The sequence below is a fragment of the Phoxinus phoxinus genome (genome assembly GCF_949152265.1).
Source record: "Phoxinus phoxinus genome assembly, chromosome: 19".
In the NCBI taxonomy this organism is placed as follows: Eukaryota; Metazoa; Chordata; class Actinopteri; order Cypriniformes; family Leuciscidae; genus Phoxinus; species Phoxinus phoxinus.
In genome coordinates, this window is record NC_136894.1 from 2,228,359 (window position 1) to 2,248,705 (window position 20,347).

General features: G+C 37.6%; 1 protein-coding gene across 3 annotated transcripts in view; it reads left to right on the forward strand.

Annotated features, from left to right (window-relative positions):
* trps1 (trichorhinophalangeal syndrome I) overlaps nucleotides 1–20,347 on the forward strand; it is a 112,284-nt gene that overhangs the window by 23,148 nt on the left and 68,789 nt on the right. For all 3 annotated transcript variants that reach the window (XM_079591278.1, XM_079591279.1, XM_079591280.1), the window contains exons 3-4: nucleotides 8,321–9,141; nucleotides 12,266–13,353. In XM_079591278.1, coding sequence (XP_079447404.1) covers nucleotides 8,321–9,141; nucleotides 12,266–13,353 — 1,909 coding nt within the window. The remainder of the gene's footprint in view (nucleotides 1–8,320; nucleotides 9,142–12,265; nucleotides 13,354–20,347) is intronic.

Sequence of the window (20,347 nt, forward strand, 5' to 3'; positions counted from 1 at the left end):
TGTTGCCTGCTGCATCCTCAAAGTCACTTATTCGCTGCCACTCTTTCCCACAGTTTCTATGGAAATGTCTGCGCTCTTGATTGGCTGTTCCAGATCGCACAGGAGATCTGCAGACGGACCAACAATAGCCTGCAATGAAAATAAAGTAAATGTAATTTAATTAAAAAGCAAGGCTCTTCCAAAGCTTCCGATGCTTTTATCTGTCCGGAATTCACTTAATCAGTGTAACTGTAAATTTACATTTCTTCACTCGTACTTTTCAAGGAAAGAAAATCTTTTTTTCAGATGTATGGTAGAGAGAAACGTCCTGTATCTGAAGAAGAAAAATAAAGCACTTAAATGAAATTGACTCAATGTCACAGCTTGGAAGTTATCTCGCTTTAGAGGCAATTATTTCTTTGCCATGTTTTAGCCCAGGGTCAAATCAATGTGACACACAGCCACATGGTTCATATGTGAAAGTGTGTGTATCCCGGATTTGGGTGATGTGGAGTGACTCAGAGCCCAGTTCCTCCTCTTGACATTTCGCCTTAATGATAATTAATTGCACTGCTTCTATCTAGCATCTCACATATGTGTTTTCCATAGACCCTCCGCGTGCTTGAAACTCTGCTCCACACACAGACAGTAATGTGATTTATTCCTAATGTTACAAACGAGATTAAACTCCTCTGGAAGATGGATCGGGGTCCTTCGAGTCCTTTCTCACCGCAAAAAGTCTGCGGCGGTGACATCATAAAGGATGGGAGGAATAATAAAGGAGACTGTACAAGGTGGATTGTGGGATAGCTGGGGGAACACTTTTATGACGTCTCGCTCTTAGACGTGACTGCACACACATGGTATGCCTGACGGATCCGAGTCGGGGCTAATTGCCATGTGTGCTGTTGAATATACCATTGTTAGGATGGAAAGCAAGGCCTGTTTTGTTTTAAAGTGACGTTTTTTTCTGCTTTTGTAGCCCCAGAAAGTTGATTATCGGCAAATCCCAGAACATGCAAGTAAAATCATAAGGAAACGCAGTTCTTTTATTTGAGTTTGTTAAAGTTTAGCTCTGCCGCTGCTGTACCAGTTGCTCATTTAGAAATTAATTCCTCTTCCAGCCACGACAGAAAGCAATTAGAGCGTATAGTTTCTCTCTCTTTCTTTCCTGTCTATTGCTTCAATTTATGATGCCGGTAAATAAAGGATGCAAAATGAGTCTCATCATTTTAGATCTCGGGGAACTCAATATTTCGGCTGACTGATCAGCGGCGCGCATGTTCCCGCACAACTGCTTTATTTATATGAGTGTGTGTGTGTGTGTGTGTGTGTGTGTAGGGTTTGTTATTTAAGTCTTCACTCAGATCCATCCCCGACGGATTGAAAGCACGGGCTTGAGTTATGAAGGGCGGTTTTGGGTAATGTATTTTTAATAAACGTACTTTCTGGGTGGAGGATCTCTGCGTGACCCGGCGCTCCATGGGGTCTTCCAGCTGTGTGTGTGAATCTCCGCTTCCATGGGATCCTCCTGGGACCGGGATGCAGAGAGGATTACATCTAAACTCACAATGAAAGGCTGTAGGACACAAGTCTGGGACTGAAATAAAGCGGCTACGGGCTCGCTCACGTAATTGGTGGTTTGTTCAGTATAGTCAGAAATGGTTTACTTGGACATGAAAATGCTGTCATTATTTACCCATATTGTTCCAGAACAGTACGAGCTTCTCTCCTCCTCGGAAAACAAACAGGCATTTTTTAAATGGTACAGGCCACTATTCTTCATACAGTTGAGTGAAGATTTCTAACTTAAAAGAAGAATGCAAACCCTAAACTAAAGTGCCAATTTTTTTAATACAAGGGCTGGGTGATTTTTTTTTGTTGTTGTTGGAATATTTACAATAGCAAATATATTATAGGAAATAGTGCAATGTTTTTAATACACTTTTAAATTCAAGTTTTATTTAAGGACCGACTATATTATCTAGCTTTTTTAAAATAAAGTTGAGAGTTGAGATTTGCAAAGTTTAATTCGTTTACATCAATATCAGATCAAACTGTGAATTCAGTTCAAGTAATTGGTGTCATCATGCGGTGTGATGTATTAATGTATTCAAATGTTTTGGTGAAACTATTTATTTGTAGTTGGTGCATTAAAATTACTAAATATTATACTTCTTTTAATGAAAAGGTATTTTAACTAGACTTTTAACAAAAAAAACTTGTAATGCATTTTTTGACAACTATTTAAAAGTAAATGCATAAATGTCTCAGCCTGCCCTATTTAACAGAACATGAATCACTTATAGTTAAAGGGAGGTTTTATCATCTTCCCTGTGTGTGTGTGTGTGCGTGCGTGCGTGCGTGTGTGTGTGTTTTAAGCACACTCATTAAGCAGTAATCTCTAGCTATGCAACACCTTGACATACACTCTTAACCAATGCAACTGTAATGAACGCACGAAACACCAGCACTTATAGAAACAACTATTAGATTTACACCCGCCTCCGGGGTCCAACTTCAACACCTGGACCCTGTCTGGCGTCTTCCTGCGCGAGTCAAACCCCACCTCTCCAAATCTGACCAGCGCTGACCAGATCACTGAGGAAATCCCCTGTATTTGTTGTTGTTTTTGAAACGGGATCTCCTAAATGGCTTTGACAATGAAGATGACATATGTGGAGTCACATTGCCTCTTCACAAATGAGTGTGTGTGTATGTGGTGTGTGTATGTGGTGTGTGAATGTGGCCAGTGAGTTTTTCACAGAGAGCTGCCTGTGAGAAGATTTTTATTCATTTTATGCACAACATTAGTTTACTGTTCGGCAATCTGCTTTTCATCTCTAGATGATTTTATATCATTGTGATATCCCAGTGGATATTGTTGTGAGTTGACTTGTGACTGTAACAACTGGATGATGCGGGAATTTTAATGAAGTGGTTTACAATCGGTATAGTCATTAATATACATATATAATATTGGTAACACTTTAGTGTCCAATTCTCACTATTAACTAGTTGCTTATTAGCATACAATAGGATATTGGCTGTTTATTATAAAGCACATATTAATGCCTTATTCTGCATGAGCATAATCTACATCCCTTAATCACCCAATACCTAAACTTAACAACTACCTTACTAACTATTAATAACAGTAATTAAGAGTTTATTGAGGGAAAAGTCGTAGTTAATAGTTAGTTAATAGTGGAATTGGATCCTAAACTAAAGTGTGACCATAATATATCTGTGTCTTTATAATATGTACAGATGTATACATTTATATCATTATATATACAATGGGCATGTTTTTAATTTGTGAATTTAATTTGGATTTTTATGGGTCTTTAAATGAAAAATGATCTGTTAGTATCATTTCCTTTTTTAACAAAACTGATTATTAATATTTGAAAAAAGTTCACCAAATCAAAGTTTTGTTTTGCAAACAACATTACTTATTTTTTTTCTTAATCATAAACACAATTTTGTTTGTCTTTTGTTGGTCATAAATACATTTTTGACCATTTTTGACCATCGTTCGTGTTTTTTATTTATTTGCAGTTTATTTTGGATCATGCTGATGTCATAATAGTTACCCAAATATTAACACAGAAAATGCGGGAAACAGTTACGCCTGGGTCTGTGTGTGATTAACTGTTTAAAAAAAGTATTTTTTATTTTATTTAGAACTTTGCACACACAATACATGCAAATGACTCATTGTGTTCTCCAGCATGCAGCGTTTGCATCAGCTGGCGTGTTAATTGCACTATCCTGATGCGCTGTGTTCATCGAGCGCTTTTCTCCACAGGAATGTTGCGTCGCTGCATTGTCAGTTTTGTTCGTGCATACAATGCTTTTTTTTTTTTTGCGTGTGTGTGTGTGTGATTAAAGCACTCAAAGCTTTTCCATCACCATGTCACAATGACAGTGATGAAGTGCCTGTCGACAGGTAGTTTTCTCTGATTAAAAAAACAACTGTCAAAACATAATATAGTAGCTTTAAATAATGTGTCTGATGACAGCATTGTGTTAAATCTCTTCTCCAACACCCCCTGGAATATTGTTCTTCACTCAGTTAACACTCTCGTACGCTGTCTGATTGTAAGATAGTCGTAGTAATACTCACTTATAGTTGAGCTTTGACTCCTGTCATTAGATTACATTAGCTGAAGTGTCTCTGATCACTCGAGGGACAGTCCTGTTCTGTATTCAGACAAGAACCATTCAACCCCCCTTACTTTTTTTAATTAAGAAAATTGATTGTTCTGTCCTTTTCAAAAAGCATATTATACTTTATGAAGTAAGTTCTTGAGTAGGCACAATAACAGAAGAGGAGCAGTTTAATATCGGGAAGGGAAGAAGGAGGTGGGGGTGGATAATAGTGAACTAGAGATTTGAATCGACTGGTACAGGAACGCAGCAAATGCCTGGGATCTATAAAAGCAGATTATTCGCTTTCTGACGGCGGCCTGGAATGGTAATGTCTCACTGCTTCCCCTGCAAGTTTTAATGTAATTGTGCAGCATATCAGGTATTAAAACCTTTTCTCGTCCTCCCACTCCATTCCTTTTTTCCCCTTCTATGTTGGTTAAGATGTGTCTTAGTATTCGATCCTGATAGCGAGGCTGTACCTTTATTCTCAGAAAGGAAAATGAGAAAGTGCGTCTAGTTCAGTAAATCAATGGCTCTCTCAAATAGTAGCTTAATATGTTATACAAATTTTAAATTAAGTTAACTTAATCCACAGTTTATTAAACCGAAGCAGGGATCACATCGTTTAGATTTAAACTGATTCGACTGATTTATTGAAAATCCTCTCAAAATAAGATTTTGCTCAGTTAACATAATAATAGCTTGTGGGTTGCAGCATAACTAAAAACATGTATATTCACGAGGCCTAGGAATCCTAAGGTTTTATGATTGTGGTTCTGATTCGTCTTAATGATTCTGGTGCTGTCAATTATTATTGTAGTACTTCCAAGGAAGAATATTTGGGAATAAAGAAAAGTTATTTATATTTCATTTACTTCCCTCATCAGTTAAATAATGAGATAGTTTAAGGTTTCAATAGAACACATATTACTAATCAGAAATAAGATAAAGTGTATCCAAACAAACACACTTGTTGCGAGAACTTCTTTAAATGACTTGTTAGAGTTTCTTAGGCAAAAATAAAATCCAATAATTGCTCCTAATCATATAATAAATTAAATGTAAAATATGGAAATGTGTCTCATTTATGCAGTGATTACAATAATGTAATATATTATAGTATATAGGCTACTGTGTGTGTGTGTGTATATATATATATATATGTATGTATATATATATATATATATATATATATATATATATATATATATATATATATTAGGGCTGTTAAACGATTAATCGTGATTAATCGCATCCAAAATAAAAGTTTGTGGTTACATAATAAATGTATGTACTGTGTATAATTATTTTGTATATATACACACACATGCTTGTATATATTTAAGAAATATTTGAATGTATATAGATTTATATATAATTTATATTAGGTATACATATAAATATTTTATATATAAGTAACCAATTTTTCTTAAATATATACGTGCACGTGTGTGTATTTATATATACAAAATAATTATACACAGTACACACACTGTGTTATTATGTAAACACAAACTTTTATTTTGGATTTATTTTAATCGCGATTAATCGTTTCACAACCATAATATATATATATATATATATATAAATAAATAATTATAAATGTTTTATTTTTTCAGTGTGATGCTGTCTGCTCACATGCTAAAAACAAATTTTAATTAATTTTTTATTTTATTATTCCATGTATTCATTTACGACTTTTGCTGGCCTTTTTATTTTATTTTATTTTATTAAATTCCCTGATATTTCTAGGTTTTCCATGATGTTCGGACCTGTTTGCGAGGCATAAAAACTTGTGTACAAAACCAACAAATGAGTAATCTTGCTGTGTGGAGCGGTAATTACCATTTAGTGTATTTGTCATCCTCATCAACATGTTTCAGAGCGTGCTGTGGCCTGCATGTAGTGTTATGTCTTTGATTGCGTTTCTTGATGTGATACAATAATGATGTGCAGTTTTGGATGTTTCATGACAGTTTAAGAATGTAAGCTTTCAAAAAACTACATCAGCCATTAGTTACATCTGTGCTACCATCAGTCACGCTCGCTACAGACACCGCTGATATTTGAATACATATCTTCTTCAAATGCGGCAGTAATATGACACAGACTGGTGTGTTTCTAATCCATTTCAATTTTAACCGGGTAGCACACCGGCTGTAGTGTGTGTCGATGCTGTGAAGCCTCAGATTCACTGAGTATAGGAGATGCTGTGAAGCCTCAGATTCACTGAGTATAGGGAGATGCTGTGAAGCCTCAGATTCACTGAGTATAGGGAGATGCTGTGAAGCCTCAGATTCACTGAGTATAGGAGATGCTGTGAGTGATTTGACAGGGTGTGGTTATATTTGTGATTAGATTTTCTCGAGACTTTTATTAACTTAGCTGTGGTTAAGGTGTGGCCCCTCTGCAAAGCATGAATTGCTTTATTTAATATCCATTTGCATCACTGACTAAATGAGGAAATTGCTCTCGACGGTCTGTCGAAATAAGACAGGCCCCTGTTTTGTTAAATCATGAGAAACTGTAATTGCCCTAAATTGAAAGTGGCCAACACGCACACCATCTTGCAAATGCAAAATTATGTTTAACTGTGCCTTATGCTAAACCTTTCACCGAAATTCACTTTTGTGCCGTTTGTGCCAAAGGAAAGTCTAGTTAATAGTGCAATTTGCCTGCTATGAACAAACACGCATGACCTCATTGAGTTCTGATGGAAATTTTTTGCTATGAATCACTTTATAAATTCCACTTTTTTTCTCTCTCTCTCCCTATCATCTTTGATTTTGGTAACTGATTAAAATGTGTGTCCCTAAGCCACATCAGTGACATAAGTGCACAGATTTTATTCATTAAAATATCATCAACAAAGGCCGGCACTGATATTAGAACCTCATTTGCTGTTTATGGGTTGAGCTGGAAGAGCAGAACCATTTCTTGGGCATTTCGTCTCCGATTTTCGAAAATCAAAGAACAATCAAAAAGCTTTTACAGAGAGCAGAATAGGTGCATTGTCTCCAAAATTGCGTTTAGCATTCAAGCAAACTGAACCACACATTGAGTGCGTTACTTGAGTAACGCCGTGTCCTAACCAGACGTGACGCCGCGACATCTTTTCCATGTTAATCAGAGTTTTTGTCCTAACCAGCCACGACGGCGATACGTAATGATTCGTTTTAGAAATGGTTTCTATTTCTCCGCCGCCAAGGCTGGAACGACAAAGTATGACGATGATAATCTCAGGTACTGATTATGAGCTTTATTTAACGTTAAAAGCATTGGATGTGAGTTTGAATACCTTTACAGCTGTATTAAAAGCGACAGAGGATAATTCACCTCAGATCTGGAAGGAAACAAGAACGTTCTGAATATTGCATGAATATTTTTGCTGTTACAGGGCTTGAATTTCAGAGTGGGATTGCACTTATTGAGCATAATTTTACTCATTCCCTCAGATTTTGTGTGCACATCAAGCCTCCTTGTACTAAATTGAGTTCCTTTTCATTCCTTATACTGTATATTGTGCTTAAACAGTAAAATACACAAAATAATGACAAAATGCCGGTCTTGGCGAGAATTCATGTCAGTTTTGTTTTAAGTGAATGTAAACATGCATGTGTAACAATCTGTGCATCAGCTCTTAAAGTGACAGCAGCCTATGTGATGATATTAAAAATATCTATATATGGCAGTTTTTCCCCATTGTACACTCTAAAAAATGCTGGGTTGTTTCAACCCAATTTTGGGTCAAATATGGACAAACCCCAAACGTTGGGTTAAAAATGTAATTTAAAAATTTAACCAAACAGCTGGGTTTGTCCATATTTGACTCAAAATTGGGTTGAAACAACCCAGCATTTTTTAGAGTGTATCGATGTCAAAGTTGTGGCCAGTGAAATGCACACTGGCTAGTAACTTTGGAAAACCACTAGCCACAGTGGCTGCGGAGCAAAAAAGTTAATGTTAAACCCTGGTAATATTTATGAATTTTATTATGTACATAGAGGGACACACGCCCAGTTCCCTTCTGATTGACTGTGATTTGTGATTGATTTTGTCTCGTAGCCGTAGTTGTAGCCTGGTGTGGACAGACAAATTGCTTGTTGCTAGAAACGCATTGCGTCTAGTTATGACATGGTGCAATGGTGAGTTATTAACGACGGTCTTCTCTTTTGCTGGGTTCCAGATATGGTGCGGAAAAAGAATCCCCCTTTGAGAAGCTTCGGCAGTGAAGAAGAGGAAGGCGAGGCGGTGGCGGCCGAAGCCACGGGCCCAGAGAGCGGGAACACGGGGAGCCAGGCCTCAGAGCCCGAAGAGCAAGAGGAGCCGTCCTCTCCTGGCCCCATCAAACCAGACAGACCCGACCTACATTACTCCAGCCACAACCTGGCAGCGTCCTACTCCAGCCGCGAGGGCACTGATAGCGAACCGCTGGACTCCGCCAACTCTCCAACAACCTCTGACGCGGGCGAGAGAGTGGACGGCGAGGACGAGCGGATCGATCTGAGGCCAAACACACGGTCGGGCGGCGTCATCGTCAGTAACGGAGAGGACACACACAGCCCACTCGTGTTCCTGGGCTCTGTCAGCCCGTGTGGTGCTGCGGTCGAAGTTAAAGTCCCTCCCGTTACTCTTCATCCACTGAGGCCGATCGGGGGAGCAGAAGACGCCCCTAGTCCTCTGGGAGCTGAGACAGGAGCACCTCCACCCACCTCACCCAAACTACAAGACTTTAAGTGCAACATTTGTGGGTACGGCTACTACGGCAATGACCCCACGGACCTGATCAAGCACTTTCGCAAGTACCATTTGGGCCTGCACAACCGGACGCGGCAAGACGCAGAGCTGGACAATAAGATTTTGGCACTACACAACATGGTGCAGTTCACCGCCCAGTCACAGGCCAAAGACTCAGCACGCCTCCTCGGCCAATCGGCTCAGAGCGGATCTGTGGCAGAAGCAGGGTCACCCAGGTCCTCCGTACTCAACGGCACCTACGACGTGCAGGTAATCTCCACGAGATCTAATGTTTCTAAATACACTTATTAATTCAGCACTTTAACAATACTAATGGTAGTGCATACACTGTAAAAAAAAATATTGGTTTAACTTAAAAAAGCAAGTTACCTTGTTGCCTTAAAATATTGAGTTCGTTGTAATTAAAATGTTGAGTTAATACAATAAAGAAGAATGGTTTAATAAACAGAAACTCAAAATAGTATGTTATCTTCACACATTATTTATCAAATTTGACAAAAGATAAAAAGTTGTGATAACAAATCATGAAAATATTTTTTTACAGTGTATGTGTCTGTATATTTATGCATTTTGGAGTTTTGCGCCATTCCCAAATCAAGTCTCCCGTCTGCCTCTCCTTTATTCAATTCAATTCACATTTATTTGTATAGCGCTTTTCACAATACACATCGTTTCAAAGCAGCTTTACAGAAAACAGAAAGTCCACATTACAATTTCGAGTCTGTTATCTGAGGTGACTGTCTAAGTTATGCATTTCAGAAATGTACATATACAATTTCACAGGTAGCTAAAAATGTATTAATTTAAACAATGTAATAATTTAAGGCGGAAACAATGAGCTTATTGAAGTAATGAATACTTGTTTGTTAACAAATGATTATGACATTAAGAAATGTTGATTCAGAGTTTGCGTCATCTGAAGTCTTCGCAGGAGTTGCCGCTTGTAGAGCCCATTGCAGTTAAGATGCTGTCGTGTACCGCAGCTGCCTATGTAGGAAGCAAGGCGCCTCCTTATGTTCTGGGGCACAGCTATAATCAGACCCATGGGTCATTAAAGCTTAAAAATTATGCATGCACATGCAACAGTGAAACTTAAAATGTATGTCACAGAAGAAAACCACTAGATGCATGGTAACCGTGTATGATGCATGCAAAGTCATGCACGCGCAGAAACACACACACTGATGAACATTGGCTGAATTAATTCTGAAATTTTGACTAGCCCTGTGAGTCTGCATTCGTTCATGCGTGTGTTTTAAAATAACGCCATGAATAAGCAATCAAGCAGCTCCATTGAAATTGAAATACAAGCGTCATTTGTCATATCACCTTGGTGATTTAGGATTTATAAAAACAAACAAACAAAAAATGTGAAGGAGATTAGTGTGGATCACGCTGGCACACTGTATTTGGCTTTGTTCTGTGACTTTTGGCTGATTTATCGTGGCACCAGTCTCACTGTATCATGTTTAAATGGACCATTATGAACAGTTGCCTGCTTTGCACATGTGCATGTACTCAATCAAGCAAGCACACAGCGCAGAGTACCTGAGATTTTTTTTCTTCTAATAACACCGGCCACAATCTTTTTCAATTCAACATCAGCCTGTCTGCAAATTGTCGTAATACCGTATAAATTCTTAGGAAAAAAGTTTGAATAATGAGTCTATTCAGAATTCGTTCCTAGTGGAATTTTCCATGCAGTAATATCGACGACTGCGATTTCTCATTTTCCCAATGAAGAAAGCGGGGAAAAAGAGCGTAGGGAAGCTGGGGAGGGGAGCCAGTGAAAACACAGCAGTCGATTTATTTTAAACGATGGGTAATGAACAGATGTCATAGTCATTTATCTGCCCAACTTTCAGCACGGTTTCACTCTTCACTTCAACAATGTCATGTTTACAATTTAAGCGGCGTATTTAAGTTCGGTTTCTGCGGCATGAGCCAAGTTTGGATGCGTTCAGCTTGAGTCAGTGCAGTCCAGTTTACCAGCCACATGTAATGATTTTAATTATTGCTAACACATTGATGCATGAAATAGTTTAGTAATAATAATATTCAAAATATACTATATATATATATATATATATATATATATATATATATATATATATATACTGTAAATATATATATATATATATATATATATATATATATATATATATATATATATATATATATATATATATATATATATATATATATATATATATGTGTGTGTGTGTATGTATATATTTAATGTTTATATTACATTTTTATATTATAAAATAATTCAACTGCAATTAAGTCGCAAAACTCCAGTGTGTATAAATATACATTTTGGACAAAATACCTAGGTTTTAGGTATTTTAAACAGTTTTTTTTTTTATTTCATTTTATTATTATCATTAGCAATAAATAATAATTGTATTTACTTTGAAACGTGTATCTCATTTCTTTTTCTGAGCTGCCTTAGTTGTGATCTCTTATTGTTATGGAGGATATTGTATAGGTTTTTACCCCCCCCCATAATGTAAAAAGAAAGAAAATCTTTCGTGGTCTGTGTCACAAGTGCAGTCTCCTTACATTTACATTTAATCATTTAGCAGACAAAGTTTTAAAAGAATTGGCTCAATTGCTCAGACAGGTGATACAGAGCAACCAGCTGAGACTTTAAATTGGTCCACTTTGTATCTGTAATATGCATGTGTAGAATTACAGTCAAGCACACATTACGCTTCGCAGTGGGTGTTTATTTAATCATTGCTTGAACACACAGCTCAGGGGAAAGGGTCTGTCTGTGCTGTGACATTCCTTGAGTGTTTTGTCTGGAGTATGACGTTGAATTCCCCACAGTGCGCATGAAGCTCAAGACCTCCCACTCATACTCTCTTCTGACTGTGACTGCCAGCTATATATTCCATATGCATGTCTATAGGCTGGACTTTTATTGCATCTTCTTAAGCCGTTGTCTGTTTTTTTAATATGCATGCAATTATACTGATTTAAGAGACCTTCAATTTAATTGCGTAAAGTATCAGAACTAAAGTCACACCTGGATATTATTAATCAGAAAAGATCCATTTCGTCTCTGCATGCATGGGTGCTTTACTCTTCCACTCTTCTACAGGTTTCACATGTTCCCCATCTGCTCGCTGGAGGATTTTCGAATTCTCAGCGCTGAGAAGTAATAAGAACATAAAATGTGATTTGCCTTTGTGTGGTGATAACCGCTGCCTCGTCTTGGAGATTGGGAGGGTTATTGAAAGTCTGTTGTCTGTCTTATTATATCAGACTTCTATTTCTCTGTAATTCTCTGTAACTCACGGATGATTGTTCTTTCCCTTTATCTCATTTTCTTTCTTTGTCGCCCCCAACCTCCCTGCTCTCACAGGTAACGTTAGCCGGCATCTTTATCGGAATTGGGAGGAAGACGCAAGATTGTCAGGGCAACACCAAGTACTTCCGCTGTAAGTTCTGCAACTTCACCTACATGGGAAGCTCCTCTGTAGACCTCGAGCAGCATTTCCTTGCAACGCACCCCAACAAGATGAAGAGTCCACCTCCGTTCAACCTCGACGACAAGTCCTCAACTGAGCGGAAGGGGAACTGCGTACCGCGGATTGGGACGGATGAGCAAGGGAAGTGGGCGGATCGAGTGGCGGTAAGGGCCGAAGATGACTCTGTTGCTGGATACTCTGTACCAATCCGTGCGTCAGACTCTCCCAGCCTCACTGAAGGTGACGCTCCTGCGGCGTATTACTGGTGCAAGTATTGCAGCTTCAGTTGCGAATCCGCCAGCGCGTCTAGGCTTCTAGAGCACTATGAGAAAAGACACGGGCAAGCGGCGGTCAGGGAGGGAAGTCCAGTGGAGAGAGACAGAAAGACACGTGACGAAAACTCACATTTACGAAAAAAAGAGAAGACTGGAGCAACTGGTGACCCTGAAACTGTAGTAACCAGTTATAATTGCCAGTTCTGCGACTTCCGTTACTCAATGACACACGGACCGGAGGTCATCGTCGTCGCTCCGCTTTTGCATCACTACCAGCGGGTTCACAGCATTCACAAGTGCACCATTAAACATTGCCCGTTCTGCCCGCGTGGGCTCTGCACCCCCGAGAAGCACCTGGGCGAGATCTCGTACCCCTTCGCTTGCCGAAAGAGCTCCTGTTCACACTGTGCTCTTCTTCTGCTGCAACTGACATCTGGAGGAACCACCCCGTCCCCGTCCCCGCCAGCTCCCCGGGGGTCCGTCACACACCTGTGTGACCAGTGCCCTTTCACCTCCACTGATATTGACTTGCTTCTCTTGCACTATGACAGCGCACACACCTCTCACAGCTTACTGGAAGTCAAACCAGAGGAGGAGGGATCAGGGGATGGAGGAGCGGGACCAGGGCGGGATCATCCCGGAGAATACGCCTGCACTAAGTGCCATTTCTTCACTGAAGTGGAGGAGGAGATCTTTCGTCACTACAGGTAACATTGCATAACAGATCCATCTTTTATTTTAATATGTATATACACTACTAGTCAAACGGTTTGGATCAGTAAGATTCTTTGTTTTTAAAAGAAGTATCTTTTGCTCACCAAGGCTGCATTTATTATATGCATTTATTCATATCTATATGAATATATAGTAAAGTGCACTTTATTCCAGTGATCAAAGCTGAATTTTCAGCATCATTACTCCAGTCTTCAGTGTCACATGATCCTTCAGAAATCATCATAATATGATTTGATGCTCAAGAAACATTTCTCATTATTATCAATGTTGAAAACAGTTATTTACATTTTTATTTCAGGATTCTTTAATGAATAGAAAGTTTAAAAGAACAGCATTTATCTGAAATAGAAAGCTTTTGTAACTTTAAACACTACCGTTCAAAAGTTTGGGGTCAGTGAGAATTGTTATTTAATTTTTTGGGGGAAATAAATAAAATAAATCAATACTTTTATTCATCAAGGATGAATGAAATTGATCATTAGTTACAGTTAAGACATTTATAATGTTGCAAAAGATTCTAATTGTGCTACAAACATGGAGTGAGCCGAACCATATCTAGTGGTCTTGATGGTGGGCTTGATGGATTGGCTCTGTAAGTTACCGCCTAGACCTAGTAACTGCATTGCACTTTCTTTGCGTCCACCCAGTTAATAACTGCAAATTATGCATAATGATGCATGCAATTAACCCTAAACCAACCCCAATCCAAAACCTAACCCTATAGTAAGTACATGTAGTTTATTATTACTCAGTAGTACCGGTACTTAAATGTGTATTTACACTCTAACACGGACACCTTAAAATAAAGTGTAAACGGAATTTCACATGAAGGCGAAAGATTTTCCGCAACAGGTTTTTAGGGAACAAAAAACAAAAGTATTTGAAACAAAAGTATTTGATAATGGAAACAAAAGTATTTGATAATGGAAACAAAAGTATTTGATAATGATTTCTGTGTGAGTTACACTATTGACAATAGACAACTGACCTTTTTTGACCATGAAATGTTATGCATGGAAAATACCTCTAATATTATCTTCAAACTTATTTTTTAGAATTGGAATGCATCACATTACCTCAGTTTGTTAAATATATAAATATGATATATTATTAAACATAATATTGTATCTTTTAAAATACTAATTTCATATTTTGTAATGTTTTAACTCATTATTTGTATTTATGTAAACATTAATAAATATAATAAAGGTCCAATATTTATATACTTTATATATATATATATATTACATATTTTTTAATTATATTCAAAATCTGTAGTTATGCATGCAATAAAGTTATGCAATAAAATCGTATTGTAGCACAATAGCATTAGACAGTGAAAGCAGCTGTTGATTAAATCCAGCGAGCTTGTGTTACACATTTGTTTCTGTGCTGGCGGTTTTGCTTTTATACTGATAGGTAACAGGTTTTCTTTTTTGCACTTTTTTTACTTAAAGTCGAGCAACACAGCTGAATAAACTGAAAATGCTAAACGTCAGGAATAACTTTTCTTACAGCAGTCCCCCATTGGTTCTGATTTAGCTTGTCTTGAGGCCAGGTGTGCATGTAAATGTAAGTGCACTTCAGTGTTTGTTTTCGTGTGTGTGTGTGTGTGTGTGTGTGCGTGCATATGTCCGTTAAACATGTACATGTGGGAATCTATTATACCTTTCCATATTCCTTCGTTCACCATCTGTGTGGTATGTACGGCGCGGATGAGCGTGGCTCTGCTTTACCTTCACATAAGATCTCAATTACTCTCCATTTTCTGCCAGAGTTTACAGGCATGTCTACATGTGCCGGTTTGAATTTACTGATAAAAATGAGTTTACTGCACCACTGAAATCCATATGTCCGCTTGAGTTTGGCACAGTAGAAAGAGAACAGAAAGGCACTTTGCTAAATCTAATATAAATGTTGTGTAAATACACCAAACCACCTCAATGCCACATGTGTTTGATATTATAGTATACTGTGCTATATTATGTGCAAGAACTTCTTCTGAGCAATTTCACTACTGATGTTTACATGGGAAAACGAAGCCAATAGCAAAACTTTAATGCAAAACGGCCATATACTTAATTTCATTGTATTTATGTGGTTAATGCTTTTTTTATGAAATTCACTGGCAAATTCTTGACGTTTAATCTATTTTCAGTTTCACATTTTACATTTAATTTAACAGATGCTTTTATCCAAAGTGACTTACAAATGAGAACAATAGAAGCAGTTAAGCAATTTCCTACATATTCTCATAACATTATTATGACTATTCTAAATGCTAAATTGCTGTCATACTAAATTCTATTTAATAAATCTTTTTTTTTGATGAACAATGATTAATTCAGTACTGTGAGCAAACTGTTGTCAAATGATCAGATCATTGCAGATTTCAGATGGCAGAACAGTAAAAACATCAGAAATCAATTGTGATATACACTTCCTTTTGTAATTTTTGTAAAAAGTAATTATCCATTCACATTTATGGCATTTAGCATTGTAGCTATCTTTATTTCTTCTAGTTCTTTTAACCCAATCTTGCATTTACTTAGTGAGACACACACAAATACAAGTCATTATATTGCAATGCATATATTAAATCACAGGAAACAATGAATTGCACGCTCAAGTTGATTGGTTCTTGTGTTGGTTGACAAAAAATAAGTCAATTGTCACGACAATGGCTAGTTTAAAGTGGCTCTAATGTGTGTATTGCATATTTTATTATGCGTTTCATCCACATCAGACATTCCAGAACAGTTAATTGGAATCAAATGTCATGAAAATCAATGTCTCAATATTGTACAATATTTTTTAATAAGAATCGATTTCCAACCCATGCATAATTCATTCATACGTGCACACGATAAGACAAAGAAGTTACACATAGCTGCATGACAGACACATTTTTCCTACTTTTTCAGTAATTCCTCAAGTTCAAGTGTTGTTAAATGATCAACGGTCTAATCTGACTTGTCAAAGATCCTGGCGAAGGAATCATTTGTCAAGTTGGCGCTCATGTCAGGAAACTGTGAATTTAAAGGCCTCATACACCCACCTGTCCCCTGTGTGAAGCTTTGTGTGTGCTTAAGCCTTGAGTGACGTCCATCATGGTCCAGATGCCCAGGGCTGGTTGTTTCAGGTGGACGTGGAGCAGAGTGTTTTCAGCCTGTGCGTGCAGCCTTTCTGAATAAGGCGCTGTTTGTATTCAGAGCCCACAGCCTGGAACCAGCGAGGAGAGAGCAGAAATCAGACCTGTATGGCCTCCCTGGAGAGCTCCTGCTTCTCAGCTCAGACCGTACCGAGTGTGTGTGTGCAAGTGAGAATGTGCATGTCATATTTAGTTTTAAACTACTTTTCCCCATGCAGGCTTACTGGGAGCATGAGATTTGTGTGTACACTTGGCGTACACAAGATAGTTTATAGGCTACTGCATGCATGTTTTCAGGGTTGTGTCTTCATGTTATTGTATGAACATCTGTGTCATGGTGTCCGGTTTCATTGCGTGGTAGCATTCTTTGACCTCTCTCTGTGTGTGTGTGTGCGTGTGAGGGATTGTGTGGTCTGTCGAATCACTGATACATAATATTTCCAGTGTGCGTATGTGTCTCTCCTGAACACCTCGCTATAGTGTAGATTTATGAGCAGAATCCTGCCCTCTAGTCTCCCAACAGCAACCCACCCACCGTGAACGTGAACCTGATATTGATGCCGTAGCCTCCCACACCTCGTGCCCACCCGATCCAGTGCGCACTCAATATATCACACTGCCCTCCAATTCGGGAAAGGGAGACCTTTTACGTGCGGGAGCTGAGAATATACTGCACTGGGTTTTGGACATCCATGTTGGTTTCGGACTTTAGCTCATTGTGGGGTTCACTCAGAAAGAGGGGAGTGTGTAATATCTGCACATCTTTGCATTTTAAATGCTCATCCTCCATTGCACGGATCAACAGAGAGTCCCGCCCCCAAACTCACGCCATTGGCCGAGTCAGTCGGACAGCTCAGATGAACAGATTGTAATTCCCATAAATACCGCAAGTGGTGACAACATTACATTATTCACCTCTGCAAAATTGGACAGCTACAGTAGTGATCTCTGCTTTCATTTAGCCAAAAACAACTGAAACCAAAAATAAAATTTTAGTAAATTTAGGTAATTGAATTAGTATGCTGTTCAAGTGTGTCGTGTTCTCAATCATAAACCAGTCGTAGTAAAGTCCACACAAACAAATGTTACATATTGCTATTTTGGCATAATTGTTGGTCACATTAAAGTGCATCCACACGTTTACCTGTTGTAGTTTATCAATGTTTTGTGCAGAACATAGATATTATAACATTCAAAATGTGTCGTAGATGAAATGCTAATTAAACGTTATATTTCATTTAATGATTTCGGTTTAGGCCGAAACCTTATTTTTTGGCAAATTTGTCAATTTCGGTGCATCAATTGTCTAACTTTCTTATTTTTAATCACGGACATTTTCTTATACATTTATATAAATGTCAAAATAAGGGAAGGCAAATAAAATGTAAAATGTTTTTTATTTCCTTTATCTCAGACATCATTCAACATTGTAACATGAGTGAATGCAGAAATAAATTCACCAGCTTCTAGAAATGTTTTACTGTAATATCTAAGAGATTTTGAAATCAAGCATGAATGCATTAATAATTCCGATTGAAATCAATGGATTTGTAGCATAAAGTTATCACGGGTGTGTAAGAGACTTTGTTTTGTTTCTACGGAGCGATAAATCTTTGAAATACAAGTTTTCAAGTCTTTATCCCATTTATTGCAAGGTGTTTACAGCCAATTATGTCATTGTAAGGCATCTTGTTGCCTAAGGCCCATGACTGAAACCCTCCAGTGTCCTACCGATTATGTTAATGAGGACTCTTGCTTCCTTTTGGAGACCGAATGAGAGTCGGACTCGCACTTTCACCCCCTACTGAGAATCTTCTCTGTCTAGTCTTTCTGTCACCCGGTCAGGTAGACGGCCCATTTTCCCCTCTCCACTGTAATGTCATGGATATTGAGCCGGTGTGCTGGTGCATAGCTAAAGGCCTTCATGTTCACAAGCGCAAATTACTGCCACTCAGTGCCGTTATCGACATCCATATAGGTGCGCATTCATTGTTTCATGTTTTCAAGTATTTCCTACCTAAATCGATGATGCTGTTTTGATGCTTTCCAAATGAAAAGTGGGAAAAAAGTTGGAAAATTTCATCTATAACCTAACCTGTGATTGCAATTAAATTGAAAGCATTGAGTAAATTATAGTGTAGGAGGGTACGTAGCATTAAATCTTGTTCGGTACATAATCTTAATCACTTATGCTTGTACAATTTTGAATGGTTACATGATTCTTGTTGGTTCGGCAGATTAACTCTGATCTCCAGTGTTTACGGCTCTGCTTCAGTCTGAGAAAGACACATTCTACTCACGTTTCTAAATCTATATGTTGTCAAATGAAATGAAACTATCTCTTTTATACCTGCTTATTAGAGTCGGGAACTGAGGGAGGAAAAGCCATCTCTAGGTGTATTCTCCGAAAAGCCAGTCTGACGTTGATGTTGTGTTGTGTTTTTAATTATTTATTATTATAACAACTGATGATTCCTCAGATGGTTGGCTTTTTGAACGATCCACTGTGTTGAGCATCTTTAAATATTGGACGATTTTTCTTGTTGGTTTTTGGTGGCGTTGACAGCTCTTGAACGTCTTGAACACGTGCTCCTCTAACATGAGCTTTTCCAGGAACGCTACATGCACCTCATTATCAAGCAGATGCAGATGGAATTAACTATTTATTTTATTAATGGCCTTGATGTGTTTTCTTAACATCACAGAAAATGTGACAAGCTGTCAGCATTTTAATTAAAACTTATTTGAGGAAATAGTCATAATTACTGTAGTAATGCACTGTCTCTGATCGAAATTAACAGATGTTTAGAAAAGTTATATATATATATATATACATATATATACATACATATAATAACCGTTTTAATTAGAACTTAAATGTCTACTTTGGTACCTTTATATGAATACTAAGCAGAAGCATTTTAATGTAATCATTAAGCAAAGTAAATATTATAACAAATTAAAATAGCTGTGTTATATTTTTAATACATTTAAAAAAATTGTCATTTAAAGTTCAATTTTCAGCATCGTTACTCATGTCACATGATCCTTCAGAAATCATTCTAATATGCTGATTTTGGAAGAAGCAAATAACAATTCATATTGTTGTCAATGTTGAAAACAGCTGATCAATATTTTCGTGGAAACCTTGATACTTTTTTAAGGATTCTTTAATGATTAGAAAGAAGAACAGCATTTATTTAAAATAGATTTTTTTCGTAACAATGTAAAAGACTTTACCGTCACATATTTGTTATTTATAATATAACATGTTGTGATCTACTTAATTTGTGTCATTTAGATGAACATTTTAGCTAATAACTGGAATGTCAGTGTAGGATATAAACATGATTGAGTTCGTGTTAGGATAAAGAATCGTGTCAACTACTCAATTTAAAAACTTCACTGTTTCCAGAACTCATGCCAGAAAACAATCAGTTCTGGGTTACAGGGTTTGACAAACATATTTATGCTCCGTGTCAGGGACCAAAGAATACGATTTGTTTTGGAAGCAGCCGGTGCTTTGTTGGAAAACAGTCGAGTCTTGGGGGGGCGTTGAAGTAGCCAGTTTTGTCTGGTGCTGATTAATGATAACTGAATGTATCTGTGTGTCTGTCGCTTATGGTAACTGGTCCTCATAAAACAACTTCATGAAGTTTATATGGTCTTCAGATGTCCATTTATTTCTACATGTGCAAGTGTTTTTCTTTACATTATCTTTATCTAAAATATGGGATTTTCTTTTTTTTTTACATTTTGGTCTAGCTAAAGTTTTTCAGACTTTGCAAAGTAATACTTGTATATGTGTACCTAAT